We start from the raw sequence: 21,232 nt of genomic DNA, 5'->3' as shown, positions 1-21,232 counted from the left end.
ACCGTTCACTATTTGACAACTTCAAAATGCGCTTAACAGAATCTGACTATACAACGTCATGGCAACGCCTCGATGGTGGGATAGTTACCGCCTGTACTATGTCTGTCATTCTCTTCTCTGCAGCGATGAACTTATTAGTGAAAACAGCAGAGAAGATGAGCCAATGTCCTTCTCAGGTATACGCCAGCCACCAACAAAAGCCTTCATGGATGACATGACAATAACATCTAAGTCGGTTCCAGAAGGAAGATGGATGCTGGAAGACTTCAGAGTCAACGGAGAACTCATCCCGACATAGACTGAGCAGCCAGTAAAGGGCCTTGGCAAGTGGTTTAGAAACTCTCTCAACGACAAGGAACGTGTAATAGAGATGCGGCAGCAGTTAGTTGATTGGATGCAAGCCGTGGACAAGAGCAGTCTACCTGGGAAGTACAAGGCTTGGATCTACCAACATGGAGTACTACCAAGATTCTGTGGCCTCTTTTGGTATACGGCGTTCCAATATAGACTGTCGAAAACATGGAGAAGAAATTAAGCCGCTACATCAGAAGATGGCTCGGAGTTCCAAGAAGCTTCTCAGGTATCGGCCTTTACAGCTCGAGCAGCAAGCTACAGCTTCCGCTTTCCTCTCTTACATTTCAGTTCAAGGTCACCAACGTCAGGCAAGTCATGATGCTGCGAGACAGTGAAGACGAAAAAGTCCGAGGAGCGCGGGTGGAAGTCAATACAGGTTGGAAGTGGACAGTAGACAAGACAGTCAACGACGCAGAATCCAGGTTCAGACACAGCGACATCGTGGGGACAACTACTTCTGGCAGGTTGGGAATAGGATGTATCACTAGAGCCAGTCGGAGTGCTGCATCAACCGCAGAGAAGATGAGGATGGTCCACGGTAAAGTTCGGTCGACAGGGGAGGAGACAAGACAAGCGGCAGCCGTTGGAATGAAAAAAAAACCCATGGCAGTTGGTTGAAATGGGAAGGGGTCCAATCAAGAAGTGTGTCTTGGAGTGACATGTGATAAATGGACCACCATATAATTGGATTCCTTCTACGCTCTGTATACGACGTGTTGCCTACACCAACAAACCTTCGGACCTGGACACTCACTGATGACCCCATCTGCAAGTTATGTGGCAGGCAAGCAAACCTAGAGAACATCCTATCTTCTTGCAGAACAGCACTTACGAGCGGGAAATTCCGATGGCGGTACGACAAGCTCCTCAGCGAAATAGCAGCAAGCGTTTATGTGGCAGGAAAGAAGAAGCCATCAATGCAGACTTGGCCAACCTATATCAATTTCGTTTAATAGGGAGGATCAGCACCAAGCAACAACAGGTCTACCAATTAAGGCATCCTAGATTCAGCGAGGGACTTGGAACTTATTTTAGACCTGAAGAAGCAGCTAAAGTTACCACCAGACGTCGCCACAACCGCTCTACGTCCTGATGTGTTGTTGCTGTCAAGAGGAACGAAGAAGCTAGTGTTTCTGGAACTGACAGTGCCATGGGAAGACCGAATGGAAGATGCACACGAGAGAAAGAAGGCCAAATACCAACCGCTACTTAATGAGCGCCGTCGACAAGGATGGACGACCTGGAACCTCTCTGTCGAGGTTGGTAGTCGGGGCATCGCCGGACAGTCACTCTGGAAGGCCTACGGGGTACTTTGCAACACTGGAATCGAAAGAATAGAGGGACAATAGCAGATTTCTGCAGGCAAGCAGAATCAGCCTCAAAATGGTTATGTCAGATGAGAGTGCAGCAGTGGAAAGCTAATCTGTCTCCGATCAATGTTCATCACTCGGCTGGCGCTGTCGTGGACAGCGCCGAAACATCTTATGAAGGAGGACTCCTCCTGAAGAAGAGACTGTGAGGAAACAGTAATACTGAACATTTACCATGCTCTAAAATATCCATTATATGCATCTTTTTGCGAAACGATTGAATAATTTGGGGATATCTATTGTTGTCGTTATATTTTGTTATACTATGGCCGAATGGACTTTTAATCCAGGGGTATTTACTTTTTGTCTGTCTTAAATTGTATGCTTGTTTTTTTACTGACGCTTTTTAGATACAATGTTTTCATTAATCAATATATTTCATTTAATTACAAAATTCAATACATGGTAAAAAAGCCCCTTTAAACTTATGTAACAACCACATGGCTGTGAATTTTCCAGAAAAAAATCCCCCCACATGTGTCATAATTCTTTGATCTTATTGATGTGAGTGGCGATCGTTTAACCAACAAAATAAATTAAAACATACGCCGTATATATTTAAAGAAAATTTCTTGTTAATGGTTTAACGGTACATTGAAGGGATAATTTGCACCTTTATATTTATGCAACGCTCAAAGCGGTTATAATGTTGTTTGATATATATAAGAAAAGCAATGTTGCCGCCTCATTTTATAGTAGTTTCTTTAAATTTCAAGATTTAAACTACCTGGTATCCATACCCTTTGGGTCAAAAGAACATATATGCAATAAGTAGACGTAAGCAGTCATAATTGTGTAACCGCTGTTACATATTTGTAACCGTGATAATAATTCAAGTGTATTTATAAAGGTAACAGCGGTTACAATAATTTATATACGCGGAAGCAGGTTATGGCTCTTTGTATATATATGTCTTCCTTCTGTCACATTAATATCAGTGGGTGAATCATTGTTTGCGTAACAAAATCAACTAAGATGAAAATTTACGATTCCAAAAGTAATAGTGTTTTTTTATAAACAAACACATGTCAAATTCAAATTATTCTATATTTTTTAACAAGTTATTGTAAAGGACTCGTGTTCTTAATTATCCGGCAAAGCTGTTTAAACTCGCTTTTCACCTTAAATGACCTTTGCATAACGCTAGAAGACCCAAATGAATACACTCAATTCCATTGGCTGATCTGAGCATAATCCGCAGAAACATTAGCAAAATCACCGCGTCTTCGTAGTATAGGATGTAACACTGTTCAGTGTAAGGAAATTCGGACAACTCTCTGCATGCTCATACGAAACATTGGTACACATTTTGGCCCAGTAACAATTACTCATTACCGGTAATTTCTATCCCCAATTCCCCAAGACTTTCGGGGTCAGTGCTGAGTCAATAAATCGGCAGGAGAAGACGGAAAGTACACTCAATAAAGACTTATGTTGATAACACCGTATTGCTTTCAAAATATCAAATAACACGAATTCTATGGAAAGAAATTAATGCAAAGCTATCGGTAAATGCCATTGTCTTGTACTGTGAGACAAAAACACCGAAATAGTATAGTGTCCATGATTTAAGTAAGGTCCTATAATTATTTAGCCACACATTTGCATTAGCGGTCAGGTTGTCTTCAAATCTGTCCTGCAAGCCAGAATAAGCTACCGACTTTAGCCAGTTTGCTTTAAATAACACAGTGTGAGTTCAATTTTCAATCGGAAACTATCGACGTTTAATATTCCATTTACAAGACGCAACATGACTTTTAAAGACCCGCGTCATTCAAAAACGGATCATAATTATGCTGCAAGCGTATCTCCAACCCAGCATCCGCGCAGTCTTGGCAGGATATGCAAACTGAAGAGGATACGAATGAAATCACACGAAACCTTGCTTGCTTTGTTGTATAGGGGAAAGCGTAACCCATGATCAGACTGCGCAAGAGCGCAGGTTTGGCTTGAGCTGCGCTTGCCGCATATGCCAAAAGACAAATTTTCGAATGAAGCGGATGTAACAGTGTTATTTTAACTAGTGAAAAAAAAACTGCGTCTAAATCAAATATAAACATACCGTATGTATCGATGACGACGAAATATATTTATTATAAGTCATGTGAGTACACATATGATGTTATCTCACGTAAAAAAAATTGTATCTACTAACATAATTACTTAGTTTAACATGCATGCCCTAATGAAAAACATTTTATGAGGTGGATATAAGACTATATTAAGTGAAAAAATAACACAACAGTGACTTAAACAACGTACATTTTCTACCTTTATTTCAAAGTCAGGGTATACGCCGAATATCTTTTTTAAAGGTATTTCTTGTTCGGTGTAGTTTAAATAAAACTACTTCCTGAACCATCATGGCCATTTGATTTTATCGATGGCTATGGTTGCCTTCATATTAAATCATTTTGTAAGTCCTTATTTAATTGGTCAAATAGTGGTGTGCTTAGTTTAAAATCTGGGTCAAATTCGGATATAACAATATCACTAAACATACTGGGTGAGCAAAATCTAAACAATAGAAACACGAATGGAGGGCTAGTGCAATTGTATGCGCACATATCGGATAAGGCATGATAAACAGGTCGTATAGACGCAATACATAACAATTGACAATTCATGATCAAAAATGCCAATTGCGAGTATAATTTTAAGTGAGTAAATACAACTAGAAGAAGGAAAGATGATAGTGCAGCTTATTTCCCATTAGGCACCAAGGTGGTCGTCGACAATGGCCCTGAAAAACACAATAATATGATATTTGTTGTCTACAAAGTACTAGTATATTGTTTCTCTGTGATATTCATAACATAGTTGGACCCATGTCATGCGATAAAGGGTATTATACCATTTGCTTCGTGCGTAGTTCAAGCTCCAGCCTGCGCATTGGCACATATTGGTCAGGAGCTAAGGTGTGTGTTACTGATACAACGAAACCTTTTGTGACTTAAAAGCGCATAGGGTAGCGAGTTACATCCATTTCCGCATAACGCGGCTTGTATGTGATCATATATATGTATAGATGGAAGTATTATTATCAGGAAGACACTGGCGGTTAAACAATTTCTGTTCATTAATTGGTTTTCTGTTGACAAATTATTTAGACATGCTTTAAAGGGTAGTGTTAAAATGTTTTATATGTTTAGAAATCTCCCATATTAAATGCATAAACTTGATAGATTTAACGATATTAAAGAGTCGTCTATGACATCATGATAGATTTTAACCTAACCGAATGATGTAAAACACCACTGTAATTCGGGGGTGGTCCGGTTTGAAAGCATACCGCCTTAACCGAATAAAGATTTATTTAAGTTAATTGATTAACATGTTTAAACAAAAAAATAACGAAAACAACAGAATTGCTCCAAATCATGCCATCGTTTAGCCTTTGTAACGTTTGATTTTTAGTAGCACTTTTTCACATACCTCCTTTAGCACAATGGCAGGAATAGCACACATAAATGTATGACAGAGAGTGAAAACAGTTTAGAGTGTTGTCCTGGCTGCAGCCCGCTGGGACGCCCAAGACGATGCCGAACTCGCTGCACATGACTCCGAGATGACATTCGTACGAATGGTCTATGATAGAAGTCTGCTTGGTTACGCCCTTGCACCAGTCATCTGAAATAAAAATGCAAATAAGAATCCAATTTAAACACGTTTTCCCATCTGGTCACAGTTGCTCAAAATAGTAAAGGCCAAATTACAAACCAAATAGAGTCAAATAATATATTTGTTTTGTTTTATAACGAGATTTGTTTCTTTTTAAATTATGAAATGTTTGACAAACAATTGCCTGAAGTCGCTATTTTATGTTAATCTTAAGGTAATAGACTGTTAGCTTCAGAGACCATTTATATTTGTCGCAATCGTGCCAAAAAACAGAACACGATATACGGTACATATACAGCGATACTTTAATACACACATTGTGCTTGTCACATAATGCCTGCTTAGGCACTTTATTCCAGTTCGTAATGACTTCAACGTGTTAATCATGATGACACACACTTGGTCACGTGATGCGCATGATGATGCGTCGTTTATTCTAAACGAAGTACCCACGTGCCATGAACGTAATTCACCATGTCACGTTTTGACAAAATACTAAGCATAATCACGTCTCATTTACAAATACTATTTTAATAATTGGGTTTTGACATTTTGTACAAAAATATGTACGGCTTGGTCCAATGCAGGTATCATTGTACACATTTAACAAATGCTGTAATGCAGGTATCACTGAAATGTAGAATTTTTACAAATGCTGCAATGCAGGCATCAATGGATTGAACAATTTAACAAATGCTGTAATGATGGGATAACCGAATTTCGCAAGTTTAACTAATGCTTTTATGCATGTAGCCATGAATTGCACATTTTGTTTTACAAATTTTGTAATGCAGGTATCACTGAATTGCACAATGTCAACAAATGGTGTCTTGCTTACCTGGTACCACCTTTATGATCCCTTCACCGGATGATTTTATATCGCTGTTCAAAATTTTCGAAGACGGTTTTATGGAACAACGAAGCCGCTTGAAGTTCATTGACATATTTATCTTGTGGAAGGCAAAATAAAATGTCTGATAGTTTCTACATGAATTCGGAGTAAGAGAGTCATTAAAAATAAACCCGATTGAATTGTTTGTGTTGTCCTCCGTGAAGAGCGCTTGAAACTCGCCATCGAAGTCGCTTTCTATAATAAGCCGTCCACGCGGATCGCCTAGCTCGCCCTCGCAAACGTAGGGGAGGTCAGCTTGCGTGAACTTATTATTTATTACCTCCCTTGACATTGTCAGCTTTGGAACTCCCAGAAGTCCTTTAGAGAAAATATTTCAGTCTGTGTAATAAACTATTACAACTGTTTTAATTTACGAATGCTATAGAATAGAGTTGTTTTTTAAATTGTCGTTTGAATCTGTTTCACAAAAAAAACATTTTTAGTGTGTACGAAAAATGTACAAGTTTTAGCAATATCAATCCATGTTTTATATGTATTCTTTTCGAAAGTCTAATACCATGTGATGTAGCTCAATAATTGTATATGTAAAAATATAGATAACATATATAAAGGCAACATGTTTTCCAAATCATTCGTATTCCATTTTTATAAATGAAACAACAAATAATATTAAAAACCTTAAATAGCTTCGTTGTATCGGTTGCCCGTTAAGACGTCTTGGTATTTACAGTAAAAGTGTAACAGACTGGTAAGCAATACATACCGGGGTTCTTAATTTCATTGGACGTACTTACGTTGGAAACGAATTCTTTTTGTTACATTTATCCACGACGAATCAGTCATTTTAATTGAGCAGACGTATTTGACAATCCCCGATTTTCCGGCAGAATCGTTGCACGAGACTGGATTAAATAGAAGATCTATTCTGACAGAATGGTTGGAGAGTTATGTCGTATTGAGTGCGGAAATGTGTCCGTGCGTTTTCGCATTGGGACTTATCCTGTTGGCCGATTCGACTGGCACTGTGAATTCTCGGGAGATGTACAACTCTGTCCAGTCTGTCAGGTTGGTCATCTCGAACGTGAGATTGCCTGGTTCCCCGATATTAAATGTGTAGTCTGGTTCATCGAAATCAACTAAAATAGCCATATTGATAGCATGTTTTTGGTAATTTAAGCGATGGTTGAAGAGATTTACATCTATGTTTTATAAAAATGGCGCACACCTTTATATTATCTTATTTGAAAGGTGCAGGATTCATTGTTGAACTTGAAAAATCAATAAACGTTCCTGACAAAACAATGAAATTGATAACATATATTTTATAATTATTAACTTATAAACATTGTTTTTACATAATTCATTAGAATTACATCACTGTTTAATATGAAAATTTGACTTTTAAATCAGTTTCTGTCCGCTAACCTGGAGGCTTTGAAGACTTTGAAAATAATAAACAACCGAGAATTACAAAATTACGATTACCCACCAGTCATTATTATTCAAGTTACAGAAAGAAATGTTAACATTAATATAAAGTATCAAATTACTCTCTGCAAACACATGGGACACCGGATTTAAATAATAATATCAAATAATGTAACTAGCATCTAAACTAAATAGATATATAAACTAAATAATCCATTTACTTATTGGGATATGCATTTTTAAACAACATGGAAAGGAAAACCTCTTGAAAGTTAAAAGACAGATAAAAGAAAAAAAACTGTTGTTATTGGATGATTGTTCTAATACGTACATCCCACAAATATGAATTTATAGCGAATACTCTTCCGTCTTATTCTATAATTGCACTTAAACTATATGTATACTGTTTAATGCTGCATACGGCATATATTGTTTGATACTGATACCATCATAAATAAGAGAACAGTCAATCAATCTTGACTATGGCATTATGTTCATGTTTTGTTAATCAATAGACATCATCATCGCAATGGACTCTTACTGATTTGTAAGAAGTACACGACTGCAAATGTCGCTCCCGCCAGTACTATGGTTACAAGAACACTGGCCAATGCAATCAAGTAGCATCTGTTCTTGCTAGGTGTACTATTGCTAGCTGTACTATTGCTACGTGTACTTGTGATGTCCGTCTCAGTTTCACCTATTTCATCGTACACCTCGCTATAGACACCTTCCTGTTCGTACTTCTTACTGTGTTTTGACAAAGACGGGTTGGGTTTCATCTGAAACAATGGTTGATAAATATGGATTAAGAGGGATTGGACCGTTAAATATACACGTATACCAACAGTTACAAGCATGTAGTCCACTGCATATTCTGCCTGACAGATTAACTTATAATGTGCTTCATATCATTAATTGTGTCCTATTTTGTTAAATGATATGATAAAAAACTATTGAACATAATCCCAAAACCGTGTTATGAAAAAATTCTCGTTGTATTGTATAAGCCGTAATTGTCCTAAAATGTACGTATCAAAGGCCAACATTTATTGCAACGCATGTTAATTTTTATTTTAACTAATTACTTTGCTTGAATGCTTTTGCTGTAAACCATATTCGGTAAAATAACAAAAATCGGTGAAACATTATCGCTTGAAAAAATATTATTTACAATTTCATATTTGTATTGCAGCGTAACTTTTCCGGAACGCTGATTGTTCAAACACTTTTTTTTAAAAACACTATCTGAAGTGTCTGCTTGACCTACCTTTTCCAGACCACGTGTAACGCCTTTCGGAATGCAACCAAAGGTTTACTGGCTCTCGTCATTATTGAACGCTGTGTACGGTTGATAGTCGGGCTCACTGTTATCTCGCATCAGGCCTTGATACCCATTACCAACAGCCTCTCTACCCGTCTGTACGTTCGTACCTCCTGGACTGCCGTCAACGTAACGCGCATGTGACGTTTCAGTCCTAGGATCATCGTGGGTAAGAGGCGCTTGTAAACGTTCACTCCTTACGCCACCGTTGGCCGAATGAACTGGTAAGCTGTTACTCCTAGCATGGCCATTTTTTATCTGATGACGTGTCCTTGACCTTTTATCATCGCCGTTGGCCAAATTTGCACGTGATAACGGTATATCACCCTTAGCGTCACCATTTACCAAATGTCCCCGTATCCTTTTCCCTTTAGCATAACCATTGGACAAAGGCGAATGTGCCCTTGTATATCCATTATTATGACGAGACACGCTATTGTCACTTTGTTCACATCGGTGTTAAGTAATCAATGTTTATATCTGTGGTATCAGCCATCTTATTTCAAAGTCTTATATGTTTGTTGTTATGTTTATAAATTAACATTTTCACAAGCAATTTCAATTTCTAAACTCACCAATTTGATTTACGTGCATTGATTTCAGCTCAATAACACAAATATATATGAAGTGCTATTTAAATACGCGTCTTCAGATAAACTTACAGACCTTAATATGATACGTGTTTCTTCCTGATTGAGGTTCCTAATCACTCCATATTTAGGATATGTAAACAGTTATGTAAATATATTTACACACACTGAATAAACGCCCATTTATTTCAATTCGATAAAAAATACAGATCTGAAGTGTTATGTCACCCGTCTGACAGAAGTAAATATGATACTGGTTGCTTCCTGGTTTAGGTTTTAAATTACTCTGCATTCTTGTGTGACGCCATTGTGACTTCAAAGGCATGAATACTCCTTATTGAAAATATGAATTCAGACGATTATTTGAATACTTTTGCGTTAAATCTGATACAGATCAGCCATCGTATTTCAAAACAGTGTGATTGTTAAAATGTGCATTAAACACAATTCAACTCACATGTTCCGTGCCTGAACATACCAACTGACTGTTTTTTTAGTTTAAGAAAAATCTTGATCTGAAATGCTATTTAAATACCCGTCTTCAGATAGACTTATAGAACTTAATACCCTGATTGGGGTTTTGAAATACACCGTCCGTAAGACAGTAACATTATTTTGAGACACTATTTCAGAATACATACAAATAAAACGTGTAACGGAAGAATGAAAGTTATACAATGTATGAATTAATAACAAGTGTGTTTCTTTATTTATGCAAACATACTGACGGATATCAATAACTGTAGATAGTTTTATTAATTGCGAGCCCATATAAAATTAAACAAGCAAAGAGAACGGCTTACAGTTAAAATAATTAAGACAAAATATGCAAATATCATGGCAAATATAATTTACTAGCTGTGTATAGTGATGTTCAGTGGAATTCCATAACCATATAAATAAGCAAAATTTAAGTTCAATGTTGTCCCATATGGTATATATCAGACACTGTCCATGATAATGTCCATAAAAAATAAATTGCAAAAAACTTAGTTTGGTAAATGCATAGTGTTCACTTAACAACATGTGTTATTTAATGAAAAATAAAAACGTAAATGTTGATTGGGTTTAAACCTTAAACAATTCGGGTCCACGTAAAATTTAATATTTGTCAATATGCCTGGAAAAAGTATTTAAGAAAAAATATTCAGTGTCTATGTCGATCCAACCTTGAATTGGAATGCTAAAACAGACAAGTTGTGTATACAGTTAAAAAGTAAAAGAGCTTAACTCGAACACCTCCTATTCTTTCTTATTGTTCAAATGAACAGTGCATATATTTAAACTAATATTCTTTATTTCTGTTTATTTTTTTAATATTGGAAAACATCAAACAAATCTGCCATTTAAAGGTATACGATCTGCAAAAAAGGTTTCAACAACCATTTAGTGTACTGTTTAAAACATAACGTTGGGTGCTATTTGATGACAGAGTTAAATACCTCTCAGCAATACACATACATACAATTTGAACAATTTGTCGCAATTATATATGAATGAACTGTTTATTTTTTATAACAACGAATAAAACAGTAAATGGTCAATTATACGCAAAATACTATTTTGTTTTAAAAACCGAACGTTTTGATTCAGATATATAGTCTTATATAAAACATAGCCTTCGTAGAAAAAGCCTGTTTATTGAATAATTATATGAAGAAGCAGTTTAGATGTTCACGGGCTAATGACCTTTAATTGATTTATTTGTTTTTAATTGATAATCGAACATTAAAGCGTGTTATAAAATGTAGCATACATGACAATTACTTATGTATATAAATGTGCTATAATTACATGTCTTTTTGATATGTAAGCTCTTAGATGGAACATTCAAGATATGTTGTTCCGTGAAATACCGCGATTTAGCGTAAGAGTAGCAAACGAGTACTGAGACATAATCCTTGATACACGATTAACTTAAACAAAGTCCATTTCAGATTTATGAGCGTTTTATTTCTGCTTATCAAACTCAACGCAACGTTTGCAAATGTTTATGAATTCAAGATAAAAGCGAAGATCCCGAACGGGCCCCACCCGTGACAGCAAGAAATTACGACCTCTCCTATCCGGCTGTTGGCGTGATATTGACTATTTACTAAAAACAAAATACAGAAGCTGATTGTAACGCATGCAAAATCTGATGGGCCGTATGTAAAGTCATATGTCTTACAACTGCAACGTAAATATGACGTATGCAACGGAAACATAACGAATACATAAGGAATAGACCGATTTATTTTTACAAACAAGATAAACAAGGACTTCTGTCAAGTCTTATTAACGTTTAATACCCGAGGCTAATGAAATGTTGATCTAGATGACTACCTATTGAAGATTGTATGAAATTTGGTTTATAGCGTTAATACAAATTTCGATTATTATATTGATTCAATAATGCCCTAAATATTCGTTACGTTACAGTACATGAATCGCTAAATATTTATAATAAAATACACAATTGTTGACAGTCCAGTGACTTTTTCAAGACAGATTTTGGTGCATTCCATTAATCTAATTCAGAAGCACATAACGACTGTATTCATATTAACAACACCCCAATTGTAAAACTTTGTATCGATGTATTATTTGTTCACATATAATATTCATGCTCTATATTTATACTTGTATCGAGACGTCTGGTAGTTTTCATTCAATATTTTCTCCACTAATTTATAATCTATTTTTTTATTTTGAGAGAAACTATCTGAAATAAATGCTTGTTTGTAAAAATACGACCTCACGGTGAACGTCCTTTAACTAAATGAATACATTATTTATATGGCACTAATATTCACACGGATCTGGCAGCAGAATAGGATGTAAAAGATAAATCTACATGAACATGTTTACTGTTTTAATAAGAACATTGTCCAAAAATTTGACATATAGGTAATCCTACTTTTAGGCATTGTAAATGAATGAAATTCGGCTAAATTATGAGGTATTTTGTTCGCAAATCGCAATGAAATGGAACATGCAGTTAATCATAAAGGATTGTCTTGAAAAAACGACAAAGATCTGTTGAGACAAGAATTAGAAAAGATGAGAGGCCACAAGGCGAGACTGCAGTCTTACGCCAAGACTTGGATACGCTGACAAAAGTAAATTCTCTTTTAAACGAGAGAGTTCACGCAACCAAATTTAAAACGACATACTTAAATATACCAACACTATTATGTAGTTTTATATACGTGCTCTTGGTGACAAACATTTCATGAAGTGGATATGCGACTATTAAGTGAAAAAAAGAAACAACCATGACTTAAAAAAGTAAATTTTCTACCTTTATTTCAAAGTCAGGGTATACGCCGAATATATTTTTCAAAGATATATCTTGTTCGGTGAAGTTGAAATGAAACTACTTCTAAAAATCATCATGACCATTTCATTTTATCGATGGCAATATTTGCCACTATATTAAATCGTTTTGTAAGTCGTTGTTTAATTGATCAAAGAGTGGTGTGATTTTTTTAAACTCTGGGTCAAAGTCGGCAATCACAATATCAAAAACAAACTGAATGAGAAAAATATGCGAATATAAAAACACGAATGGAAGGCTAGTGCAAATGTATGCGCACATATCGAAAACGGCATTATGAACAGGTCTTAAAGACACACTACTAAAACAATCACAATCAATGATCAAACATGACAATGGCAAGTGTAATTTTAAGTGAGCAAATACAACTACAAGGAGGCATAATTGTAGTCCAGCTTATTTCCCATTTGGCGGCACCGTGGTGATCGTCGACGTCGGCAATTGCCCTGAAGAACACAAGAATGTTACATTTGTTGTTCTCAAAGTACTAGAATATTGTGATATTCATATTAACATGTTTTGACCCGCGTGATACGAAAAAGGGTATTATGCCATTTGCGGCGTGCGTAGCTCCAGCCATAGCCTGTGGATAGGCACATATTGGTCAGGAGCTAAGGTTTCTGTTAATGATACCACGAAAATTATTTTGACTCTTAAGCGGATAGGGTAGCATCTGACGGGTGACATTCATTTCCGCATGACGCGGTTCGTGTGTGAACATATATATGTATAAATGAAAGTATTATTATCAGGAAGACACTGGCGGTTTAAAACATTTAGACATGCTTTAAAGGGTATTGTTTACATATGTTTCACATGTTAAGAAGTCGTCCATCTTAAATGTTTTAACTTGACTAATTTAACGACATTTAAGAGCTCAGGTAGTCTATATTAACAAGAGAGTATAAAACCTAACCCAATGATGTAAAAAACACCACAGGGATTCGAGGGTGGTCCGGATTACCGCCTTGACCGCTCGGCCATTTACGAGTTCTATCTCGCTTCTTAAGAGTTTTATTGAATGTAATTGATAAACATGTTAAACAAAAGATTAACAAAAACAACAGAAATGCTAAAAAATCATGTTATCGTTTTGCGCAAGTAACGTACGGAGACGTATGTGGTACACCCGGATATTATGGTCATGCCGGATCAGTTAATATCTACTTACTGTTAAATAATATGGTATGTCGTCATAATTGTGAAGGTTTTTCTATTGAAAAGTATATGGTTATGGAAGCGTATATGGTACACCCTGATGCTGTGATGATGTCAATATTCTATGACGACATTATGAAAAAGGTGTCATGGCGTAAAAAAAGCTTATCGTGTCGACTAAAACTATGATGGCAAGTCATTTTGACAAGAGCATGACGCCGAAAATTATGTTTATTCGTCGATTTAGATCATGTCGACAAAATATTTTTTTGTGAACAGCCGAAAACATTTACATCGAGACTTGAACTTAATGTCGTTATAACGAGTAAAATTAAGAGAAAAACCCTACAAAACTATGACGACATACCATTTTATATCACTGTAAGTCGATATAAACTAATCCAGCATGACCATATTATTGGGGTGTACCATATTCTATGACGGCAAAATATGGAAAAAGTGTCATGGCGTAAAAAAAATAGCTCATCGTGTCGACTAAAACTATGATGGTAATTCATTTTCACAAGAGCATCACGCCAAAAATTATGTTGATGTGTCGACTTAGATCATGTCGACCAAATATTTTTTCGGGAATATCCGGAAACATTTACGTCGAGACTTTAACTTAATGGCGTTATGGCGAGTAAAATTAAGTGGGAAAAAGCAAAAAACTATGTTGACATACCATGTTATTTCACAGTAAGTCGATATCAATTAATCCGGCATGACCATATTATTGGAGTGTACCATATACCCATAGTATGTCGACATAGTTTTGTAGCTTTTTACCTCTTAATTTTACTGGCCATAACAACATTATGATGTTGTGATGATGTCAACATTCTATGACGGCATGATATGAAAAAGGTGTCATGGCGTAATAAATAACTCATCGTCGACTTAAGCTATGATGGCAGGTAATTTTCACAAGAGCATGACGCCAAACATTTCGTTGATTTGTCGACTTAGATCATGTCGACCAAATATTGTTTCGGGAACAGCCGGAAACATTTACTTCGAGACTTTAACTTAATGTCGTTATGGCGAGTAAAATTACGAGGGAAAAACCTACAAAACTATGACGACAAACCATGTTATTTCACAGTAAGTCGATATAAACTAATCCGGAATGGCCATATTATTGGGATGTACCATATACGCTTCCTTAGAAGGACGGATTGTTTATTAAATTTTTTGCGTCCCGATGACATTTTTTATATAATATGAAGACGAGTAGATATAATTTAAGTGCACAAAGGGGTGTGTGTACAAATGTTCGCATAATATCTGCGCGGATCACTGGATGTCGACATGACTCATCGATTTATTGATATAACATATGGATATGTCGATTTATACATGACGATATATATCGTCAACATTATATTGGTGAGATTACCGAGATTATGTCGACTAAATGATTTTTCGGGAAAAGCCGGAAATATTTACGTCGAGACTTCAACTTAATGTCGTTTTGGCGAGTAAAATTAAGTGGCCAAACCTACACAACCATGACGACATACAATGTTATTTCAATAAGTCAATATAAACTAATCCGGCGTGACTAAATTATCGGAGAGTACCATATACGTTTGAGTAATATGCAGATAAGTTTGATTTGTTAAAAATTTCATAATATTGAACGAAAAAAGCAAGCGAATTTCAGAGTTAACATGAACCTTTAGAAATAGTATTAGACTATACAAGTTTAGCAGCACATTTTCATATACCTCCTTTAGTACAAATGCACGAGTCACATCCGTAAGCCCTATTCAGAGTTCTGAGACATTGGCCCTCTCTGCAGTCCATTGGGACGCCTAAGACTATCCCATTTGTACTGCAGCTTACCCCGAGATGGCAGGCATACGGATGGCCGATAAGCGGAGTATCGCTGGTTGCGAACTTGCACCAGTCATCTGAAATGCACGATGCAAATAAGAATCAGAATTAAATACTTTTTTTTCAAATCTGTTAACATTTGCTCAAATGGTAAAGGCCGAATTACAAACCTAATAGGGTAAATTACTATATTTGTTTTGTATTATAATGAGTTATTTTCTTTTTAAATTATGAAATGTTTGGCAAATAATCGCCTGAAGTCTCTCTTTCATGTTACTGTTAAGGAAATGGGCTGTTAGCTTAAACGACCTTTAATGTTTTAGCAATCGTGCCAAGACAACTGAACACGTTATTCATATAAAGCGATAATAATTATTTACGCATTGAGGGATTTATTTTGTGCGTGTAACACAATGCATGCTTGCCAATGGTTTCCATTTCGTAACGACTTCAACGTGTTAATCATGATGACCCACACTTGGTCATGTATCATGCGTCGTTTATTTTAAAGAAATATGTCACCATGTCAAGTTTGTCCAATACTGATCATGCTCACTTCTGATTAACAAACACTATTTAAATAAATGGGTATTGACATTTTGTACAAAAAAATATATACCTGTCCAATGCAGGTACCACTAAATTGCACACAAGTAACAATGGCTGTAATGCAGGTCTCACTGAATTGCACAATTTTAAAAATGCTGTAATGCAGGTGTCACTGAATTGCACAATTTTAACACATTCTGTTATGTAGGTATCACTGATTGAACAATTTAAAAAATGTTATAATGCAGGGATCACTGAATTGCACAATTTTAACAACTTCTGAAATGTAGCTAACACTGAATTGCACAATTTGAACTAATGCTATAATGAAGGTAGCAATGAATTGCACATTTTTAACAAATGGCTGTTATGCAGGTATCACTAGATGCACAATTTGAACAAATTGAGTCCCTTTTACCTGGTACCACCTTTATGATCCCTTCACCGGATGATTTAACATCGCTGTTCAAAATGTTCGACGACGGTTTTATCGAACAACGAAGCCGCTTGAAGTTCACTGACATATTGGGCTTGTGGAAGGAAAAATTCAATGTCTGATAGTTTTCACAAGATTCCGTAGTCAGTTTGTCACCAAAAATAATCCCTATTGAGTTGTTTGTGGTGTCTTCCGTGAAGAGAGCTTGAAACTCGCCATCGAAGTCGCTTTCTATGATAAGCCGTCCACGCGGATCGCCTATTTCGCCCTCGCAAACGTAGGGGAGGTCAGCTCGCGTGACCTTATTGTTTATTACCTCTCTTGACATAGTCAGCTTTGGAACTCCCGGAAGTCCTTTAGAGAAAATATTTCAGTCTATTTAATAAACTATTTCAACTGTTTTAATTGACAAATGCTATAGAATAGTGCTTTTTTAAATTTCGTATGAAACCGTTTCGCAAAAAATACATTTTTAGTGTGTAAGCAAAATGTACAAGTTTTAGCAGTATAAATCCATGTATTTGTTGTCTCCTTTTTGAACGTCTAATGACATGTGATGAAGCTCAATAATTGTATATGTAAACATATAGATTACATGTTTTCCAATTCATTCGAATTCCAGTTTTATAAATGAAACAACAAATAATATTTCCTATCTCTTAAATAGCTTCGTTGAATCGGATTCCCGTTAAGACGTCTTGGTATTTACAGTATAAGTGTAACAGCCCGGTAAGCAATACATGACGGGGGTAATTTAAGTGACAATATGGGCATCTAACAGTTTAAAGGTGTCTATCGCAACCGTTTTTTATTGTTGGTGTTTTCACTTCATATACACTTATATTTGTTAATGCAGCATCAACATACTAAAACAATTTCCCGGAAAGCTAAAAAATAATGCATTTGAATATCAACCGTGCTTTCATTTGACAACTGATCCTGCATGTACGACGTGAACCTAAATTTAGTTTTAGTGCAGATTCGTTCATAGGACACAAAGACACAATTTTGTTTTATGGATCATTTCGGCTTAGAGGACTGGGTGAGTCACGTAAAATATTGAATATAAAATATATTTTTTGTAAACAACTGGTAGCAAAATGAGTTGCAGATAATTGGTCAGTAACCACATTTTAACTTACTCTTTTGACCTGTTAATTCTTTTCAGTTTAATTCAACAGTGAAAAATGCCCATAATATCACTTTAACGACATTTTACGTACTTACGTTGGAAACGAATTCTTTTCGTTACATTGATCCACGACGAATCAGACATTTTAATTGAGAAGACGTATTTGACAATCCCCGCTTTTCCGGCAGAATCGTTGCAAGAGACTGGATTAAATAGAAGATCTATCCTTACAGAATGGTTGGAGAGTTCTGTCGTATTGAGAGCGGAAATGTGTCCGTGCGTCTCCACATTGGGACTTGTTCTATTGGCCGATGCGACTGGTACTGTGAATTCTCTGGAGATGTAAAGCTCTGCCCAGTCTGTCAGATTTGCCATCTCAAACGTGAGATTTCCTGGCTCCCCGATATTAAATGTGATGTCTGCTTCCTCAAAATCAACTGAAATTGCCATATTGAAAATGTATTGGTAATTAAAGCGAGGGTTGAAGAGATTCGCATATATGTTGTATAAAAAATGGCGCAAACCTTTATATTATTTTTTTGAAGGGTTCAGGATTTATTGTTGAACTTGAAAAATCAATAAACGTTCCTGACAAAACATTGACATTTATAAAATATTTTATAATTATTAACTTATAGACAGATTTTGTTTACTTAAATCATTACAATAACACTACTATTTACTAGTATGAAAATCTGACTTTAAAATCAATTTCTGTTCGCTTACCTGGAGCCTTTGAAGACTCTGAAAATATAACACAGTCGAGTATTACAAAAATACGATTACCAACTAGTCATTAAAATCAACTAACATTAAGTAATGTCAACATAAATATAAAGTATTTAATTACTTTTTGCTAACACATGAGACACTGGATTTTTATACACCGAATAATGTAATTAGCATATATACTAAATATAAACTAAATAATCCATTTAATTATCGGGATATGCACTGGTTAAAATACGTACTTGAAAGGAAACCCCTCTTGAAAATTAAAAAGCAGATGAAAGAAAAAACTGTTGTTATTGGATGATTGTTCTAATACGTACATCCCACAAATATCAATTTATAGCGTATACTCTCTCGGCTTATTCTATAATTGCACTTAGACTATATGTATACTGTTTAATGCTGCACACGGGATATATTTTTGATATTGATACCATCATAAATAAGAGAACAGTAAATCAATCTTGACTATGACATTATGTTCATGTCGTGTAAATCAATAGAAATCATCATCGCAATGGACTCTTACTGATGTCTAAGAAGAACACGACTGCAAATGTCGCTCCCGCCAGTACCATGGTGACAATGACACTGGCCAAGGCAATCAAGTAGCATCTGTTCTTGGTAGGTGTACTTTTGCTTGGTGTACTATTGTTAGGTGTACTTGGGATGTCCAGGTCTGTGTCACCTATTTCATCGTACAACTCGCAATAGACATCGTCCTCTTGATATGTTATGCTGTGGTTTGACACAGATCTTTTGAGTTTCATCTGAAACTATAGCTTAAGTGGATACATATGGATTAAGAGGGATAAGGTCGTCAAATATACACGTATACCAACATTTACATGCATGTAATCAACTGTGTATTCTGACTGACAGACTGACTTATAACGTGTTTAATATCATTAATTGCATCCTTTTTTGTTAAATAATATGATAAAAAACTTTTGAACATAATCCAAAACCCGTGTTATAAAAAAATTATTGATGCGTTGTGTACGCCGTAATTGTCTTAAAATATACGAATCGAAAGCCCACACAAATTACTTCGCATTTGAAGGATTATTTTAGCTAAGTCCTTTGCTTGAATGCTTATACTGTAAACCATATTCGGTAAAATAACAAAAATCGGTGAAACATTATCACTTGAAAAAGATTATTTACAATTTTCCTAATTTTATTCCAGCGGATTTTTTTCCGGAACGCTTATGGTCCAAACCATCTTACAAAAACACTCTTAAGTGTCTGGTTGACCTACCTCCTCCAGACCACGAGTATCGCCTTCCGGAATACCACCATCTGTATAATGGCTCTCGTCATTATTGTCCGGTTGATTGTCTTGTTCGGGTGGATTATCTCTAATCAGACCTTGATACCCATTAACAACCGCCCCTCTATCCGTCTGTACGTTCGTCCCTCCTGGACGGCCGTCGACGTTACGTGCATGTGATGTTTCAGTCCTAGGGACATCGTTGGTAAGAGGCGCTTGTAAACGTTCACTCCTTAAGCCAGTGTTGGCAGAATGAACTGGTAAGCTTTTACTCCTGACATGGCCATTCATCAGCTGATGGCGTGTCCTTGACATTTTATCATCGCCGTCGGCCAAATTTTCACGTGATACTTGTATATCATTCTTAGCGGCGCCATTTACCAAATGTCCCCGTATCCTTTTCCCTTTAGCATAACCATTGGCCAAAGGCGAATGTGCCCTAGGATATCCATTATTATGACGAGACGCGCTTCTGTCACTTTGTTCACTAATCGGTGTTAAGTAATCGATATTTATATCTGTGGTATCTGTCATCTTATTTCAAAAGTTTTATATGTTTTTGTTGTTTCTTAAACATATACATTTTCTCTAAAAGTTACACAAACAATTTTATTTCTTAACTCACCAATTGAATGTACGTACATTTATTTCAGTTCAATAACAAAAATATATATGAAGTGCTATTTCAATACCTGCCTTCAGATAAACTTACATACCTAAATATGATACGTGTTACTTCCTGATTGAGGTTCTTTATTACTCCGTCTGTAGGACATGTACACAGTTACGTGAGTCTATTTAAAACACACACACACACACACACACACACACACACACACACACACACACACACACACACACACACACACACACACACACACACACACACACACACACACACACACACACACACACACACACACACACACACACACACACACACACACACACACACACACACACACACACACACACGCTGAATATACGCCCATTTATTTAAGTTCGATTAAAATAAAGATCTGAAGTGTTATGTCACCCTGCAAAACTAAATATGATACTGGCTACTTCCTGGTTGAGGTTTTCAATTACTCCGTTTGTAGCTCAGGTGCATCCTTCTGTAAAGCCATTACGACTTCAAAGGCATGAGTGATCATTATTTAAAATATGCAGGCAAAATATTATATGAATAGTTTTGCGTTAAATCTGATGCAGCTCAGCTATCATATTTCAAAAAAGTGTTTTTGTTAAATGTGC

The 21,232-nt window shown here is 36.0% G+C and overlaps 2 protein-coding genes across 4 annotated transcripts; one reads left to right on the top strand and one right to left on the bottom strand.

The window, feature by feature from the left end:
- Positions 1-519: 519 nt before the first annotated feature.
- On the top strand, positions 520-1,703 carry LOC127857350 (uncharacterized). Its single transcript, XM_052393750.1, has 2 exons — positions 520-967; positions 1,351-1,703. The coding sequence occupies exons 1-2, from the start codon at positions 520-522 to the stop codon at positions 1,701-1,703; spliced, it is 801 nt and encodes a 266-aa protein (XP_052249710.1).
- Positions 1,704-12,431: 10,728 nt separating this feature from the next.
- LOC127857536 (uncharacterized) lies at positions 12,432-20,895 on the bottom strand. 3 transcript variants are annotated; one of them, XM_052393971.1, is made up of 7 exons: positions 19,967-20,893; positions 19,235-19,475; positions 18,700-18,717; positions 18,069-18,410; positions 16,824-17,195; positions 15,748-15,933; positions 12,432-13,305 (listed from the first exon to the last, which is right to left on the bottom strand). In XM_052393971.1, the coding sequence occupies exons 1-7, from the start codon at positions 20,510-20,512 to the stop codon at positions 13,256-13,258; spliced, it is 1,755 nt and encodes a 584-aa protein (XP_052249931.1). In that variant the 5' UTR covers positions 20,513-20,893; the 3' UTR covers positions 12,432-13,255. The 3 variants fall into 3 exon arrangements, with proteins under 3 accessions (XP_052249931.1, XP_052249930.1, XP_052249932.1); XM_052393970.1 differs by having other exon boundaries at positions 19,235-19,481; positions 19,967-20,891; XM_052393972.1 differs by lacking the exon at positions 12,432-13,305 and adding an exon at positions 16,476-16,536 and having other exon boundaries at positions 15,785-15,933; positions 19,235-19,481; positions 19,967-20,895.
- Between the last annotated feature and the right edge of the window lie 337 nt (positions 20,896-21,232).

The sequence above is a fragment of the Dreissena polymorpha genome, chromosome 14, assembly GCF_020536995.1.
Source record: "Dreissena polymorpha isolate Duluth1 chromosome 14, UMN_Dpol_1.0, whole genome shotgun sequence".
Classification (NCBI taxonomy): domain Eukaryota; kingdom Metazoa; phylum Mollusca; class Bivalvia; order Myida; family Dreissenidae; genus Dreissena; species Dreissena polymorpha.
The sequence above is the reverse complement of the archived record's forward strand: the minus strand, read 5'-3'. Positions and strand labels throughout refer to the sequence as shown.

Excerpts from the sequence above, each read along its gene's own strand:
- LOC127857350 (XM_052393750.1), top strand. The coding sequence starts at position 520 with ATGGAGAAGAAATTAAGCCGCTACATCAGAAGATGGCTCGGAGTTCCA. Across the intron at positions 968-1,350 it reads AAAAAAACCCATGGCAGTTG|GCATCCTAGATTCAGCGAGG; the intron begins GTTGAAATGGGA and ends CTACCAATTAAG.
- LOC127857536 (XM_052393970.1), bottom strand. The coding sequence starts at position 20,512 with ATGACAGATACCACAGATATAAATATCGATTACTTAACACCGATTAGT. Across the intron at positions 19,482-19,966 it reads ATACTCGTGGTCTGGAGGAG|TTTCAGATGAAACTCAAAAG; the intron begins GTAGGTCAACCA and ends CTTAAGCTATAG. Across the intron at positions 15,934-16,823 it reads GATCATAAAGGTGGTACCAG|ATGACTGGTGCAAGTTCGCA; the intron begins GTAAAAGGGACT and ends CGTGCATTTCAG.